General features: G+C 42.5%; 1 protein-coding gene across 1 annotated transcript in view; it reads right to left on the reverse strand.

The window, feature by feature from the left end:
• The window catches only part of CNTNAP2 (contactin associated protein-like 2), a 1,798,324-nt gene that overhangs the window by 15,445 nt on the left and 1,765,030 nt on the right, over positions 1 to 17,849 (reverse strand). The window contains exon 21 of the mRNA XM_012662081.1: positions 9,521 to 9,760. Coding sequence (XP_012517535.1) covers positions 9,521 to 9,760 — 240 coding nt within the window. The remainder of the gene's footprint in view (positions 1 to 9,520; positions 9,761 to 17,849) is intronic.

The following is a 17,849-nucleotide window of genomic DNA, read 5'->3' on the forward strand; positions in this document are numbered from 1 at the left end:
GAAGGCTGTGGTAAGCCAGTCTAAGTTCTTTTCAGGACCCTTAGATAAACGTCTAGTTAAAAACATCCATGTCAACAAAAAGCCGAATACCACAAGTTCTCACTTTGACTGTGGGAGCTCAGCAATGGGCACGCACAGTCACGGGAGTGACTGCGGCCGCTGGAGACTGGGGAGGGGGAGGCCGGGAGGGGGTGCAGCGTGAAAGATGAGGGGGAGGTTAGAATCCTAGGCTTCTCCACTATGCAATTCAGCCAGGTCACAAAAACTACCTGTACCTCCTAAATCGACTCAGGAGAAAGAGTTCTTGGGGGTGCCACAGGAAAAATAAATATCCGCGTCAAGACATTGCATCTAGTGTGTGCAGCCCTGGAGGTGGGGTTGGGCAGCAGCGGTGTGGTCAGAAGAGAGGGTCTGGCTTGGAGCCTAGATTTGTTGATTTTGGTTCATATTTCTATTTAATATTATACACCTCCCCGACAATGAAAATAGGAGAATGAAACATTCAAGAACAGCAAATATAAAGTTAAAGATACAAGCAAATGATAAAGAGAAAACAGAAAAATGATAGAACTCATAAATCCAAGAGCTGGTTCTTCAAAAAAAAAAAAATTGTTAGATAATCAGAAGGGAGAGAAAACATTCAATACAAGAATGTGAATAAGAGAATGGAAATTAAATGATTAGAAAGCTTAGTTTGCCTTGGCGAGGCGAATTATGCCTGCAATCCCAGCACTCTGGGAGGCCGAGGCAGGAAGATAGCTGGAGTTCTGAAGTTTGAGATCAACCTGAGCAAGAGTGAGACCGTCTTCACTAAAAATAGAAGAATTAGCTGGGCACGGTAGCCCGTGCCTGTAGTCCCAGCTACTTTGGAGGCTGAGGCAGGAGGATTGCTTGAGCCCAGGAGTTTGAGGTTGCAGTGAGCTATCATGACGCCACTGCACTCTACCCAGGGTGACCGAGTGAGAGTCTGTCTCAAAAAAACTCAAAAAACCCCCCAAAAACCAACTTATTTTGCTCAACTTTATGGAAATGATTTTGAAAACCTAGATTAAATGAGTTTCTAGAAAAATAAAGTAATAGAAATTATCCTAGATTAGAAAGAAAATCTAATTAGACTAATTACAAAAGAAGTTGAGAACATCATCAAAGAGCTGCTCCTACACCAAGCAGTATTCTCAAGCGTTTTGCCGTTGAAATCTACCAAATGTACAGGTAGTGCTCCATGGCTATATATATCCTTGCCACTCACCGTGGGCCACGAACCAGCATCAGCATCACCTGGGAGCTTGTTAGAAATGCAAAATCTCAAATTCCATTCCTGACCTACTGCATCTGCCTTCACTAATTTCCCCAGGTGATTCTAAGCACATTAAGGTTTGAATGGCACTTATTTGAATCATTTCACAATTTGGAGGTGGAGAAGTCCAGCATGGTGTGATTGGGTGTCACAGATAGGTAACTTACACATAAACTTCAATCCCAGTAAAAATTCTAGGCAATCCCAATAAAATGATTGGAATTCTAAAATCCACATGGGAAAGGTAAATGTGCAAAGATGGATAGGAAAATTCTGAAAAATTTTAATAGAAGGGAATAAAAGGGAAATTAGCTCTATGAGATATTAAATGCAATTATAAAAGCTCACAGTTATGATCATTACAGTTTGCTCCTACCTCACGGAGAGTCAGGTCAATGGAACAGAGCAGGGAGCCCAGAAATAGACTCAAATATGTAGAGCAACGTAGAATATGTCAGGAAGGGGATGGCAGCTCAACTGGGGGCCTGGAACAATGGGCGGTCTATTTGGGGAAAAATAAAGTGGGAATCTTACCTTACTCCTTCTACCAAATACATTTCCAGTGGAGTAAATACGTAGATCTTACAAATAAAACATAAATTTTTTAGAAAAAATGTGGAATAATTTTTAAAATAAGTTCTGAATGGAGAAGGCACGATGCAAAACTCAAAAGGCATAAAATACATTTCACCATGTAAAATTTGGAAACTTTTACATGGGAAAGAAACCCATAAATTCAAAAAATTGAAATTGAACTGGGAAAACAGTCAAATATGGACAAAAATACTAATTTACTTAATTATATAAAGAACACCTATAAATCAATTGGTAAATGACCAACAAACCAACAGGAAAGAATATAAATATATAAATAATTATCGAGCAAAGAATTAAACAGGCTGTTCACGGAACAATAAATAAAAATGATGTATAAACATACCAAAGATACTTAACCACACTCATGATTAATGAAATACAAATGAAAACAAAATTTTATTTTTCAATAAAACATTTTAAAAAATATTATGATACACTATTTTGGTGAGGAGGTGGGAGAAAAGGTACTCTCACACTGTTGGACTGTCAATTGGATTTTATCATTGGAGGATGATTTGTAACAGCTATCAAAATTAAAAATACCTTGACTCAACCAAATCATGTGTATGAAGTGATTTACTATGGAAATGCTGTGGAAATAAAAGATGGGAAACAACTAAAATGACGATTCAATCAAAAATCTGTAACTCTAATATCATATTTGACTTGGAATATATAACTGTGCTTGGTGCTTTTGCAGGAAAAGCAGAATTTGGATCATTTGCAGGAAAATGCACATTAGCAAATGGGGGATAATACACTTGAATAAACGTGTACTGTGTTGGTAACTGAAGAGGGAAAAAGACAAATAACATAATAAAAAGATGAAGCATAAGAGATAAAAATGCATTAATCATGCAATCTTGGCATAAGGGTAAGAAAAGGGATCTGCTCAGAAATAATTAAGTTGTAATTATAAGAGCTGGAAAGATTACTTTTAAGTACTTGCAGGTGGTAAAGAGAACAAATTACCAGCTTGTAATTATGAAGAACACTGAATAGATACATGCAATTTTTAAATGCTCTTCATACTCATAACTCTTTTGCACATGGAGATATAAAAATATTTTATTATCAGATGGTAGAAAGGAAATTTGGAATATAGACAGAAATCAACTCATTAAAAATCTTAGCAATAGAGGTAAGCTGCCTTCAGAAATCAAACTCACTATTTCCAATGGTAAAGTGTCACTGCTGAGTGCCTGAGCAGACTGTTTATTCTGGAATCTAATGGGGTTATTACATTGAGTGATCCCAAGGAACATTCTGTCTAGTTCCTAATTTATCTGGGAGAAGATCTGCATTTCTAAGAGGGCTGGTTTTGCAACAGCTCTGCGAACCTGAGTGAATCCACTGGACAAGTTTGGCTTTGGATCCTCAACCCTGGATTCCTGACAACCTCTGACCTCGGATGAGAGCAAAAGGAGAATTGGGTGTTAATTACTTTCCACTCCAGTCATGCCTCTAGATTTTCCACCTCCTGCCCACCTCCCTCTTAGAGAAAATGTGAGAATTCCCGGTCCAGGGCCTCTCAGTATCAGATGCAGGTTAGCTTTAGGGCAGGGAACCAGATAACTCAAGGTTACAGTGAATCCTATACATTAAACTGGCAGCGACTTATAGAGGCTGAGTCCCTGGGGTCTTTCTGGGGCGAGATGCCCCACATCACATACCATGCAACTGGTGCTGAGAATATTACCTGGACACATCAGAAGTCCTGCAAAATAATAACTAGTTACAATCTTTATAACTAGAAGATCCCTTAGGAAATAAAACTTTATATCTTTAAGTACTTTGTCTATTTTTAAAAAGATTCTGGGATGTGGCCTTTGGTCTGACGTATTTGATATGTATCAAATGTCATGAATGTGATAAAACACCCTAAGGCTTAACACAAACGCCTCATAAAACAGCTTGGTGTATAGTTTGGAGTTGTTCCTTAGTGCAGAAATTTATGGGGTCAGATTCTTGAATTTATTTTTTTCCGGTGTTTGTTTTGTTTTTATATTTTACAGAATGTGCATTGCCATCTGTAGTTTTCTTCCTGCTGGCAAATCCTTTCCATTTCAAGCAAATAATATTCCTTGAATTTGACAAAGAGGAAAAAAAAAACAGATCCCATAATTCTGAGAGGTAAATCACAGCAATTGCCCAGCATTCTGCGACCTTTACATAAACTACAGCTCGGGGGTAGGGGTTACTTTTTCTACCTTGTAACTAACTATTGTTCTAAAAAATATTCCTAAGGACCATATAATGATGTGGTTTAGAAACAGGCTGTACCTATTATTCAAAAGAGGGAAAAAACAGGCAGAAAAAAAAGAGTGGATGTTTCTAATAGAGCAGAATTGGTTTAAATCAAGTCAAATCATGATTTGGAAAGATTTTCTTTATCATTTCTCCCTTATGTGTTCTTAGAGCCCCATGCTAGGCTCTTGGCTTGTAATGATCTTGCCTAGTGTTTTCCACTCCAATTATATGGTAACCACCTTCACATTTTTTCTCTTGCCATATCCATGTAAAACCCAAGTATTATTTATTTACTTATTTTCCCTAAATTGGCTCAAATTTCTTATTTTAGTAAATGCATTGATAAAATTTTATATTCCTACTGAGTAATTCTATTGCCTGTCAATGCTCTAACCAGAAGCCTGCTCTCTCATTATTACAGGGTGAAATGCAATTGTGGGAGAGGTGTTAAAGGCATGCCAGAACTAAATGGAGACTTTCTCTTTGACAAAATCAGAAGGACTGAAAGAAATGACTTTCTTAGTGTGTTATGTAAAGCCATGTGTATTTGCTTCCCATAAAGATTTGGTGCCCCTTTATCAAGGCTACCATGTTGTGCTGCTCTAGGAGCCACTGACTGCCATGAAAATGACATCCATTAGAAGTGTGCAGTGTACTGCTCGACCAACCATAAATGTCCCTCATTTCAGAAAACACCAGCAGAGCCCAGAGGGCATTGGAGAGGTAACACATAGCTCAGTCAGTAGCGTTACAGAAGAGAAAAAGGATCTTATCACATGAAGCCAGCATATCTTAGAACATAGTTTGTTTCTATCATTTATAAGATCTAAGAAGAAAGAAATGCAAGGGAGCAGAAAGATCACAAGACCTATGGGGAGATGTCTTGAATTCTAATTTTCATTCTATCATCAAGTTCCTGCAAAACAAATATCCTGGTATAGGAATGAAATGAACAGACAGCCCTGGTTGATCACTGAGATCCGTGTAACACCAAGGCCATAAGATTCCCTATTCTTAGCAAGGTACACGCTTTATTTTCAGAAAAGCATAACTCTCATTTTAAAGCAGCATCTTTCAAAGTAAGTTAGCAGCCAGTTCAAAACACTGAATAATAATAATCATCTGACATCTTCCCAGACTGAGGCTGGCTCCCGGGCTGCAGCGCCTTCTACAGTGATGGGCTTCCCTCCGGGCCTCCGAGCCCTGCCCCACGCGGTGGATCCAGCGCTCACTTGTTTCAGGTCTGCTTTTCCACTTGCAAACAGGCAGATTGGTTCTCCTCAGATTTAGATAAAAATCTCCTCCCTATCTTGGGGAGCTTCCTTCTACGATGGTCAGAGTAGCTCTGTCCTTCTGCAAGCTCCTTGCTACAGCCTTTCTAGTTGTGCTTCCACCACCCAAAAGCTTCATTGTTTTTCATAAACTCATGTGGTTTTTTTTTTTTTGTATTATTTGGGTATTTAATTTTTTCTTTTGGTAACCTTATTTCAAGCGGTTTGCCAATGGGATCGCTTTATTTGGTGAGTGATTCTCAACCTTGGCTACGCATTGGAATCACCTGGGGAGGTTTTACATCTTCAGATACCTGCATCCCACCCCCAGAGTGCCTGATTGAATCGGTCAGGAGTGTAGACACTGGGATTTTTATATATATACATATATATATATGTATACGTATACATAAATAAAAAAAATGGAGACCACTTGGACGATGTCCTTTCCCTCCTGCTCTCCCGGAGGAAGGGGAGAGCCATCATCAATGGCGCAGAGCGGGCGCAGCGAAGCAGCACCCAGAGAGTGCTGTGCTCTCCTGGGGGTTTTCGGTGCTGCACTCGTTAGGAGAAACTTCCCTAGTAATGAACTGCAGAAACCATCCAGGAAAGTATAATCTTGATATTGTGAATTTAAAAGGCTCCCCAGGTAATTCCGAAGTGCCTCCAAGATTGAGAAGCACTGCGCTAGATTGACCAGCCACAAATGTCCCGCAATCTTTAATGTGCACGTGGTGAGTCACCTGGGAACCCTGCTCAGCTGCAGATGTGGATTCAGTCCGCCTGGGGTGGGGCCCAGAGAGTCTGTCCATCTAACAAGCTCCCAGATGAGCTGAGGCTGCTCGTCCAGGACCAACTTTCCCAGGCAGCCAATGAAGCATCTACTCCAAATGTCCTCTAGTCAAGCCAGGACCAATGAGCTCCCACTCTGCTTTCCTCCTGTCCTAACCCTCCACGGACTCAAGTAGAAATGGCATTTTTGTGTATGTACTACTGTTTTGTTTATGGCTATCTGATAGCAAGAATTCTTATTCTATTGAAACGTGAAAAGTTATTTGAAAAACGCAAAACCCTCCAATCAGAATTTGGAATGAGGAACAAAGGCTCACAAAATCCAGAATGCGATTGCTGATGGGGCGATGTGCTTAGAACCCAAGTCGGTATGGAAATTATTTACAACTGAAGCATCTGTTGGGATTCACGTTATGCCATGAAGGAGAGGTCAAGATCACTCACACCTGCACGAACACGCGTCATCACAGACTTTACCCCTCATTTGTTCTTCTGGAAACCGCGTGTTCTTCATTAGAGGGCTTTTCTCCACGCCCACTTTCCCTAATAAGGTAGGGATATAAGTCTCTAGCTTTAACCATTTACTGAGTTCTTTTGTAAATTCCTGTATTCATACGAATAAAGTTTTCTTCACCTGTTCATCTGTCTTTTATCAGCTTAATTCGCAGGCCTCCCAGAACTGAACTTAAGAGCCTAGAGGAAAAGGTTTTCCTCCCTGACATGGGGCCACAGGAGGCTGCTACTAAGTAACCTTCCCTCATGTGTACATCTGGCCCCAGGTCCCTTTCAGCCCCCAACCCACATTCCCTCTCATGATCCAATTCACCTAAAAGAAAAAAAGTCAAATCATGTTATTTAAATAAGCCTTCTGCCTCATAGTTTGTAAGCTGTTTTCAGTCTTTTAATAGAGTCCCCGAGACAGATACGTATTTTTAATGAGCATTTTGCCAATTATGGAAATTATGGAAATGGTTGATACTGCAAGTGGTTGACATTGGAGAAGAACTCTCGGCAGAGTAGAAGTTTTTCTGCAAATGGACCTCATGTTACGTAGCACAGGCCTGCCATAATATTGTAGTTACAGAATTTTTTTTCTTTTTCTTTTTTTTCTGAGACAGAGTCTCACTCTGTTAGCCAGGCTAGACTGCAGTGGTGGCATCATAGCTCACTGCAACCTCAAACTCCTGGGCCCAAGTGATTATCCTGCCTCAGCCTCTCTAGTGGCTTGAGACTACAGGTGGGCACCACCACACCCAGCTCATTTTTCTATTTTTTGTAGAGACGAGGGTCTCACTCTTGCTCAGGCTAGTCTCGAATTCCTGGCCTCAAGCAATCCTCCCGCCTTGGCCTCCCAAAGTGCTAGGATTACAGGCCTGAGCCACCTTGCCTGGCTGGAATCACAGAATTTTGATTTGAACATTGAATACTAACAGGAATGTTCCCTATTATATGTTATGAATCAATCAAAAAAATTAAACTGCCATGCACAAAGTATGATTTTTTAAAGATAAAGGAACTAAAACTGCTTTGTACAATTGTATCTTACAGACCTCAAAAGCAGTTTTTAAATTAATTTATAATAAATATGGACTCATATTGGCCCAAGGTAGGATCTAGATGTTTTTGAGACGAATCCCTTAGCCCTGACTGTGCACATGATCATTGCCTTGCAGTGAGTACCTGCCACAGCATAAGGACTTGTGCATTTCAAAGATCACTTGTGGTCTTCGTCCACTGTGGCATCTGGAGCAATTAGTCTGAGAAATCCCTGCTCCTCTGTGGCCCTGACATATGTCTTTTCTCCTCTCATATTTTCACTCTTACTTTTCTTCTTGCAGCATTAGGAATGCTTTCCTTTGTTCAAGCCAGCCCACGAGGAAAAACCAGCCTGCTTGTAATCCTCACAACGTTGATAAAAGGGAATTCTGTATAAGGGCCCTTGGCACACAGCGCTCCTCATCAAGTTATAGGAGTCCGTGTGTGAAGAACAAAGAGGATTGTTTAGTCTGTGAATTGGCTATTCTGACAACGGGGCAATTCTGGTTTCTTCCTAGGCTTCGCCAGGCTCTGCGGTGTGATCCTGGCATGATGATGGAGGCTGTGTTGAAGCTGATAAATGCGGTGTGCAGACTGGAATGTGATTAAAGAATCAAAGGCATGCTGTTTCTACGATGCGCCGTTACAAATCAGGAGTCGGCATGGGGGGTCTGGAAGCCTTTACTAGATGTTCAAGCATTATAGCAAATTGTGTCTAATACAATAATAAGCACGATTATTACTAATGTTATTGCAGCTAAACTTTTTAAACGCTTGCTACATGCCTGTGGTTGTGCTAGGTGATTTAAACACATCATCTCAAATGGGATTTTATGAGCTAGGTCTTATGATCTCCATTTTAGAAACGGGGAAACTGAGGAATGAAGTTTAATCTGGGGAGAGAGGCAGTGACGGTGCTGGGACCCAGGCCTCCCCGCCACGCTGCCTCTCACCTCATCCCCTTCCTGTTTTTAGCATCGGCAACATCACATGTTGCTTAGAGACCCACTGGATGTTGGACTTGGAGGTCACGTAGAGAACGCACCCCACTTCTTCGTCATATGGGTGAAGAAGCAGAGGCTTAGAAAGGTCACCTGAGTTGCCCAAGGTCAATTTAGACAGAGCTCGGAGCAAGCCCTGAGTCTCCCGACAAGCGTTTAATGGGCTCTCCACCACGCGGGGTTATGGGGACACTGGCTTTTCATACAGTTAATTTTGCAGCCATCAGCTACATCCTTTCCTTCCCATCCTGTGCTTTCAGATGACATGTCTTATCACTCGCGGACGTGGGACTAAGTCCACCGAGTTTTGTAAGCTTAAATGCACCTCTTCAGGATCCGGAAGCCTACGGTATCAGTCATAAATACAGGGCCAGGAGCTGAATCTCTGCACTGCTCTGGATAGATCTCTCCTTCCAATACTGAAACACGGACTGTGTGGCTACAAGTCAGTGGGAGCCAAAAGGGGAAGTGATCTGGTCACATCACCCCACAGTCACGTCACAGACATCGGTGTAGGCACCTCATCCTTGAACTTAAATGAGGAATCAACAGTTCCTATATCCTTTACCTTCGACTTTACGTTTAGTTCTGGCCCTGAGTACTTCTGCCATGCTAGGCGCTGCACTGAGAGCTCTTGTGCTCACTCGCTCCTTGGCTCTTGCTTAATCCTCCAGCAATATCACCAGTGAAGTTCTGTTACTAAACTCATTTGATAGTAGAGGAAACTGAGGTTTAAAGAAATAAAGCAATCTGCCCACGCTTGCTGTAGACCTTACCTGAATCCAGGTGATCCAAGTGCCAGGGGTCGGTGGCCGACGACATGGGGGACAGCGTCAGCGGCGAGGCCCCGCAGTTGGACTCCACCAGCTCGCCCTGCGTGTGGACGTGGGCCGAGGCGTTGGTCCGCCTCAAGGCAGCCTTGAGAGGGGCGATCTGGTTGAACTGGACTCGCGAGAGGCAACCCGTGAATCCCGGGGTGTTGTATTTGTGAATCTCTTGGTCGATCTTCCCTGTTTCTAAAAGAAAAAGAAAGAAAATAAAAACCTTATACCACACGCTGTATTCCAGCCATACAATATACTTGTCTTTGCAAGTGCAGTGTATACTTGTGTCCAAACCTTACTGCCAGGTTTAAGATGTTCTATTGTTTTAGATAAAATATTAATGACTCGATAAGACTTAAGGCGGCAAACATCACTTTAAAAGAGCCTTGTTCCTAGAGAACATGCATGGATGAGAGTAAGACTATTTGATAAAACAAAACACATTCGTAAGTACCTTCTGGCTGCTTGAGACATCGCTGAAACTAACAACACTCACTCGGTTCTGATTGATTTTTCTCCTTGGCTTCTCTGATGTGTCCCTGACCCTCTTAACATACTGAACAAGGTCCCCTGCTCAGCCCTCCTGGCAAATTATGGTTCTGTTTTGTACCTCCGTTTTATCTTCTTATTTAGAATTCTTTATTAAAGAGAAGAAAGAAAAAAAGGCCTGAATTTAGGCATCTCCTTTCTTCAGAACCCAGTCCCCTTTACAGAATCCCTGCTAGTATCCGATGGAGGTTTTGGAAGTCGAGAAACTTTCCCAACTCAATCACAACACACACGTGCATTTACGAATCACCACCTCCCCCAGCCAGTAAACTCAACATCCTCCCAAACTAACCCTCAACTCAGGGGCGTGTCTGAAGAGGCTTTCCAGAGGCAGCGATGTGCAAAATAACCAAGCATTGTTGCACCAACTAAATCCATACTGTCTTCTCTGCCCTCTGCCCCAAATTTTAGAACCCACCTAACAGAAACTAATCTCGTAGGAGCCCTTAAATGCTTAAGATTCCTCAGCTAGTCAGCCAGGCAGACTGACCCCAGAGCCTTTTAACTACTGTGATTTTCTGAGCTGAGAAACAAACCATGTATCCAGTAAAATTATCAGGGAAGCAAGTTTGCATGGGGTTCTGGAATGTGCTCCAGGAATGGTAGCACTAGAACTAGGCTTTGAGGATGAAAGGAGAGAGAACTCCAGGCTGAGTTTGTTATGGGGTTTGTTATGTTCGGGGAACTATGGGGAGTCAAGAGTGGGAAGAGCCTTGAATGCCGAGCTAAGATGCTTCTATTTCAGTGGGAAACTCAAAGATGCTGGAGCTGCAGAGGACTGTGATCAGAACTGTATTAGAAAGATAATTCTAGCAGCAGGGTGCAATTGCTCTGAGCAAGTGCTGCATTAGCCCTTCCGGCCCCTGCTAAGTCCCCGGGCTAAGACAGGATTCTTCTTTTTGCCATGGGCTTCTGCAGTGGACCTGGAGGAAGTGCCTTGTTCTTGGCCAGCATCCTCTTGCACTCGCTTGCCTCTTGCTAAAGCTGTTATAGTACCTATCATGAGTCAGTTTCAGTTCTGGTTCCTCTGCTAGAGATCTGGGTAGGGAACTTCTGACTCTGGCTCCATTTCATGTGGTCCCTGACGCAGTTTTCTAAACTTTAAGGAGGGCGGGCTTCCCGGTGACACTGTAGAAAACCGACAGTTTCAAAGCACATCTCTCTGAGGGCTTGCTATTTAACGCAGGGTCCCCACTTCTTAAAGGGCTGTCTTCCCCTAGTGTCTCCCTCTAAGGGGGCCCCCAGGGAGCGGGGAGCCTGGGAACTGGGGTTCTGATGGTGGATCAGGGACAGAGGAATAGTGGGTGGCAGCAGAGGCTCTTGGGCCCAGGCCTTGGGCTTCGGGCACTGGTAGAAATGTCAGCTGAGCGGGCAGAGGGTTGGGGCTGGACGGCAGGAACAGGCCCCAGTGGATGACCTACCCGCACGCTCCCATTCTCTTTGGGGTGCTTGCACTCTCTTTAGCTTTTCTCCTGTGTTTTCTTCCAACTGGGGAAAATCCCCAGTGTTTTAACTGCTGTTCCTTTCCTGAAAGGTGACCGGCTCACAAAAACAAGGATTCTGATGGCCAGGAGGGCAGAACCGGTATTTCCAAATCTGGAGAGCGTGCCAAATCTGGTTGATGTGCCTCTTTCCTAAAGACTCTCGGCTGGGACCAAGTCCCCTGGGAGGCCAAGACTGCAACAGATGCTCTTGATTTTTTAGGACCTGATGGTTCCAACTCAGGGCCATGTGATGATGATAATATTGGAACCTCTACTATAAGCCAAGGTCAGTGCATGCGTGGGGCACTGTGCTTAGTACTTTTTATGCAGAATCTCATTAAGTCTCCTAACAACCCTCTGAGCTAGAGAGGATTACCCCCACTTCACAGATGAGGAAACTGAGGCTTAGAGAAGTTAAGGCTTTGCCTCAATGAACAAACATTTATGTTTCATTTAAAAAACAGAGAAGTCAGATGTTTTGTATTAGTCTCAATTTCTCTCTGAAAAATAGGTTATATTGCGTTGTTTTTCATATTCATGTGGATTTTTGGCATTTCTAATCAGCGACTCTATAGAAATGGCATAGTGAGGTTTTTAGAAAAAATTTAAGTGGTTATTAGAACTCCTTTAAGACCATGTTTTATTAGTGCCTGAGCCAATCATTTGGTTTTTATTAAAAATGTGGTGAACTGATGTCAAATCTTTGCCAGCATCCTTTAAAGCAGGGGCCCCCAACCTACGGTGAGTTGTATAATTATTTCACCATATATTACAATGTAATAATTATAGAAATAAAGTGCACAATATAGGTAATGCACTTGAATCATCATTAAATTATCCCCACCCCAGCACCTCCCCACCCCCATCCCGTGGAAAAATTGTCTTCCATGAAAACGGTCCCTGGTGCCAAAAAGGCTGGGCACTGTTGCTTAAAGCACCAGCAAGTTCTGTAAAGGCTCATCTGAAATAAAAGACCACATTTCTTCAGAACATCTACAAATGATAGAATAGTTATCACTTTAGTAGATTTGAGTTTATTATAAGCAAATTATGTTAATTTATAAAATTGGACTGGCCTCATACTGAAATCAAATATTAAAAAAACCATTTACCGTAAGAAACTACTTTCTACACGGAGGTGTATTGGCCAAAGCATTATTTGGGGGAAACCTGCTTTAAAAATGCAAATTTTAGAGATGCAGTATAATCACTTCTGAAATTAAATTCTCAAGCTGCAATCAGTACTTTAATGTCTCCTATTCATAATGATACGGGTTACAGAAAATAGCCCACTTAAAATACTGACACAATTCCGGGTGAAACCTTGAAATGAAATGCTGAAATGTGACAGTGCTTTTAAGGCAATGCGGCAATCACATTTGCAATGCATTAGCAGGCTTCCCCACTCGCTCTTGTTCGGCGCCGAATGCCAAGTGACAGGCAGGGGTGTTGTGAGAAATGCACAGAGAAAAGGCACCTGAACAGGAAACGCGGGGAGAACAAAGCCAGCTCCACTGAGGACAGAGCTGTGCCGGGGCCGTGCACACGCACCAGGGCCTCTGCAGCCGCTGGGCACGCCTTTGGATGGGACTTCGCAAAAGAGAGTCTTCATTTTCCTTTGAGACTATTCAAATTCACCTGTATATTCTTATTGTGTATCCCGTGGCATCTACTCATCAGCAGATTTTGGTTGGGTTTTACACTTTTTAGTTTCCTATCAATATTCTTTCTTTATTTTTAGGTGGGGAGGGAATGTGATGATATGAAATACCATTATCACTATGAACTTATAATAATTTTTTACTTTTTAAGAAAGAGCCAAAAGATCTTAGAATGTCAGTGAGACCTAACCTAAGACCTTTGATAAGTATTTATTGTGTGCCCTCACTGTGCTACGGGCTGCAGAAGTCACCTCTCTTAGCATCTGTGGGGTCAACACAGATGGCCGCCCCTGATCCCAGCCCTCACGGAGCTCACCGTCGCTCTGCAGAGACTGCAGGTACGACTGGCGCCACAGTGCCGTATGCCCCTCCGTTCCTTCCATCTGTTCTGGGGTGGAATGTGTCCCGCTGGTGGCACTTGGGGTGCTTTTAGGTAATTCACAGACCGGGAGTTAAATTACATCCAATCAGAGGGTGAGGAAGTTATCCTTCCTCCATTCCTTTGCAGTCCTTCCAGGAGTCTTGGGTTGGCTCAGTTTGGGGCTGGGCTGTCCCTGTCACCACACCAGTACTAGCTATTTTGCTTTTTTACAAGGAGAAAACAGACCACAGACCTGAACATTTCAGCAGGCAACAGAACTGGATTCCATTCTATTTCTATAGCATGTATTTGGAGCACTACTTCATCATGACAGCAAGCAATACTGGTATTTTGTTTCATGGTGGTGTGACAAAAGTCTTTAACATAAACTTTTTCCTTGTAACATGTTTGTTTAAGTAAAAATGGTGAGTCCATTTAAAGGAAAATACTAAGTAAATAATAGTAAACGAGGTTACCAGAAACGGCAAAATTTTAACCAGAAATGGCAGAAGTTGTGACGTTGGTCCTCCAGTGACTCTTCTTTGGGGACCATTGCTGTGGAGGAACTTGCTGCTCCTCCAAATCCCTTGATGCTCTGCCTTAAGAGCTTCTGTTCCGCCCCCCTGGAATCCATCCTCCTCCCCTCTCTTCACACTTGGTGCTAGTCACCATCCTTCACTTCATAGCACCACAGGCCCCCAGGCCTTCAGCAAGAGAGCTCAGCGTGGCTTCCTCCTGGATTCTGCTCCCAGCTCTAACTACCTGGACCAGGTGTGTTCCTTCTTTCTTAGGATGGGCCAGTGGCCTGCATTTGTGCCACTATTAGATTTAAGTTTCCTTGACAGCTGGGACTGAATGTCACTCTCTTTATGTTCCCCCAAATGTCTAAAATAATGCATTTCACAAAATAATCACCCAATGACTGCAGGAATGAATATACAGATGCTCCTCGACATATGATTGGATTATGTCCTCATAAAACCATCCTAAGGGGGAAATATCGTAACTTGAAATGCATTTAATATACTTAACCTACTGAATGTTATAGCTCAGTCTAGCCTACCTTAAACGTGCTTAGAACACTTACATTAGTCTATAGTTAGGCAAAATCATCTAACACACACACATTTTATAACAAAGCTTTGAAAGTGAAAAACAGAATGGTGGTATGGGTACTCAAAGTACACTTTCTACTGAATGCGTATCGATTTTGAACCATGGTAAAGCTGAAAGATTGTAAGTCGAACCACTGTAATCCAAGGACTGTCTAAAACTGAAACCACTTATTAAACAGTCTGCCATTGAGAGTTTGGTTGTGTCGGATGGGACCGAGCATTGTGAAAATTTAGGCACAATCACAGTTTTCTGTGGTCAGAGTTTGTCAGCTTCACGGGGCAAACTGGTGTAGAATACGGCCTTGAACGAGGAGGAAGTAGCGTATTTAGATCCAGTAGATCATTGTATGTTATTTCCAGAACTACTGTTACCTGGAAGTCTGTCTCTCCCTGGAAATGGGCTCATCTTTGACAACATTGCTGTATTGCCCTGAAATTGACGCCAGCTATGAATGCTGAATACCCATTGCTATACAACCCCCACACGCCTCCCCCGTGGGGTGGCGGTTCTAGGCAGCTAAGGGCATAAGTAGGAAGTAGGTTTGAAATCACTGCCTGGGTGAAGTTTTAAATAGTTCTTGGAAAATCACACTGAGATAAGTGAGTAGCCACCTGACCAATGCTTGAAAACACGGCCAGGTGCTGCCAGCCTGGCGGCCGTCGCAGCTGTGGCCCCCAGAGTCAGGGCTGAGCACCCGGCCTCGCTGAGAGCAGCTGGACGCGTGCTAATTAGCGTGGGTACAGTTTACATTCTGTTCCCATCTGGCCACTGCTGTATGGACAGGAGTCTGAATGGGCCAGTGGAATGAATAAATGGTAAATAACAACAAAACAAAAACGAGCAGCAAAATAAAACCAAATGAACCTCACTCCTCAGTTCTAACGTGATCAAATAAGCAACACCAGGCAGGCAGGGCAATGTTGGCACCTGGGCTCAGCGTCGGCTCCTGGGCTCACAGGCTGCAGTTGCTGACCAGTCAGCTGCCTTTCAAAAGAGGCACAACCAGAATCAAATCCATATACATAATTGATGTATGTAATTATATCCTGTGACATCTTATTAATCCCCTAAAAAAAGACACTAACGAAATTGCATTGTATTTATTAGATGCTTTCCCTCTTATGGAGGAAGGAGGGACTAAAATATGCACGTGTAATTTAAATAGCTCTTGACCCACGGCACGTGCTAGTTCAGCTACACAGACAGATGCTGAGAGCAGCAGAATCTTTTCTCCTCCCACTGTCTCTGCTACATTTTAACTTGCAAATCTTTTTCTAAGGACTGATAAAACAAAATTTGATGTTTTTTCCCTCCCAAAGACAACAATGAAAAGCAATGTCTTCATACAGCTTGCTGTGCTATTTTGCAGAAAGGTAAAGTATTACCTTTTATTTATATCAATTTATCACAGTTTCTGAGCTTTTGGGGATACTAAATAGGTTGAAATTGTTATTCACATTCCTAAAATCTAGTCTGAAAATAGAAAACTTATTTTGATTTCTGGTTAATCTTATAATTTAGTTGTAATTACACAGTATCAAGGATATGGATACAAAAAGAAGATATGATCCTTTAGATGTTTCCAAAACACCAGACATTTGGCATCGTGCAGAACACACATCTGAAAGATGGGTTTTCCACTTTTTCCTGGATGTTTCAAGTTTTCAGACATAACATAGAAAGCCTGGAAGGTGCCAGTGTCCCTGTCCTGCAGCCTCAGGTGCCATGTTACATAGTGTGATTTTTCAGGGCTAAGAATAACAGTCTCTGCCTAAAGTAATAAGACCTTTCAGAATCATGGACGCACCTGTCAGTTAAACCACAGAGCTGGTGATTTACTTCATAAGAAATGTAGATCTGATCTGACTACTTCGAATTTTGGTAAACGTAAAAATGTGTCCTAGCTATTTGCTACTGGAAACATAACACTCATGTGTGGCCTGAGTTTCCTGTGAGCTGGAAATGAACAGACCTGCTTCTTACACACTGGGGTTTATTCTACTTGTGAACTAAAATAAAATCTTAAGTCCCCCAGCTGACTGAACAGACCCCCTCTTGGCCAAGGGGACCCCAGAAGAACACTAAAGCTGGGCTGCTGGCCAAGAGAAGGGAGGTCAGACATGACTCACCATGTCCCCGTTCTTTCTTGGAGAGATCCTTCGTAACAATAAGGTGCTAAATCATGAACAGGCCCAGGCTGTACAGGACACGCTATAACCACACCTGCAGGCCATCAGTTTACTTAACAGAGTACTTGAGTTTCAGTAAATGTCCGGTGGCTGGTCTCTGATGAACAGACTTCCTTATCTTAAGTTAAAACTTTCCAAGCCTTTAGACAAAGCTTCATTTCTTTAACCAATTACAAATTAAAGAATCTTTAAACCTACCTCTAACCTGTAATCCTCCTCTTTGAGATGTCCTGCCTTTTCGGACCAAACCAACGTATACCCTCCACTTGTTGACTTAGGTCCTATGTGTAATTCCTGTCTCCAAGAATGTATAGAACCAAACTGTAACCCAGCCACTGGGCACATTTTCTCAGGACCTCTTGAGGTCATGTGCTCTGGGCTAGTCACACATATTTTTCTCAGAATAAACCTCTTTATTTTACAGAGTTTGGGTTTTTCCCGTTAACATACTTTTTGCTTTTGCATTTTAACTTGGTAGCAGCAGAAATAGAATCCTATGTACAAAATTACCAAAGTGAAATGTAGTACAGGAAAATAATGTCTGTCTGTGTGTGACCTGCTTCTGATAAAATGGTTTTTGGGCTTTGGAAAGCCAACACCATAAAAACAGTCGGTTTCAGTTTTCAAGTTTTTTCCTTAATTCTTCTCCAAGCCACTGGAGGGTACACGAGCCAAGACTAGCAGAGGGTCATCTCAAGCTAACACCCCGGGGAGCAGGGGAATTTGGGACCATAGAGAAAGGAGGAGAGAAAGATGTTGACCTCATACATTTCACTCGCAGCATAAAGAAATATAGGCTAGGGAAAGAGTGTTAGCAAATTTTTCTATTTCCAGATAATGTCAAATTGAATGATCCAGTAGAATAAAAAGTGGTTTCTTTCCTTTGTTCTCACATGTCTGGTAATTCCTATCCCAGGAGGC

This window comes from Propithecus coquereli, unplaced genomic scaffold (assembly GCF_000956105.1).
Source record: "Propithecus coquereli isolate 6110/MARCELLA unplaced genomic scaffold, Pcoq_1.0 Scaffold75, whole genome shotgun sequence".
Classification (NCBI taxonomy): Eukaryota; Metazoa; Chordata; class Mammalia; order Primates; family Indriidae; genus Propithecus; species Propithecus coquereli.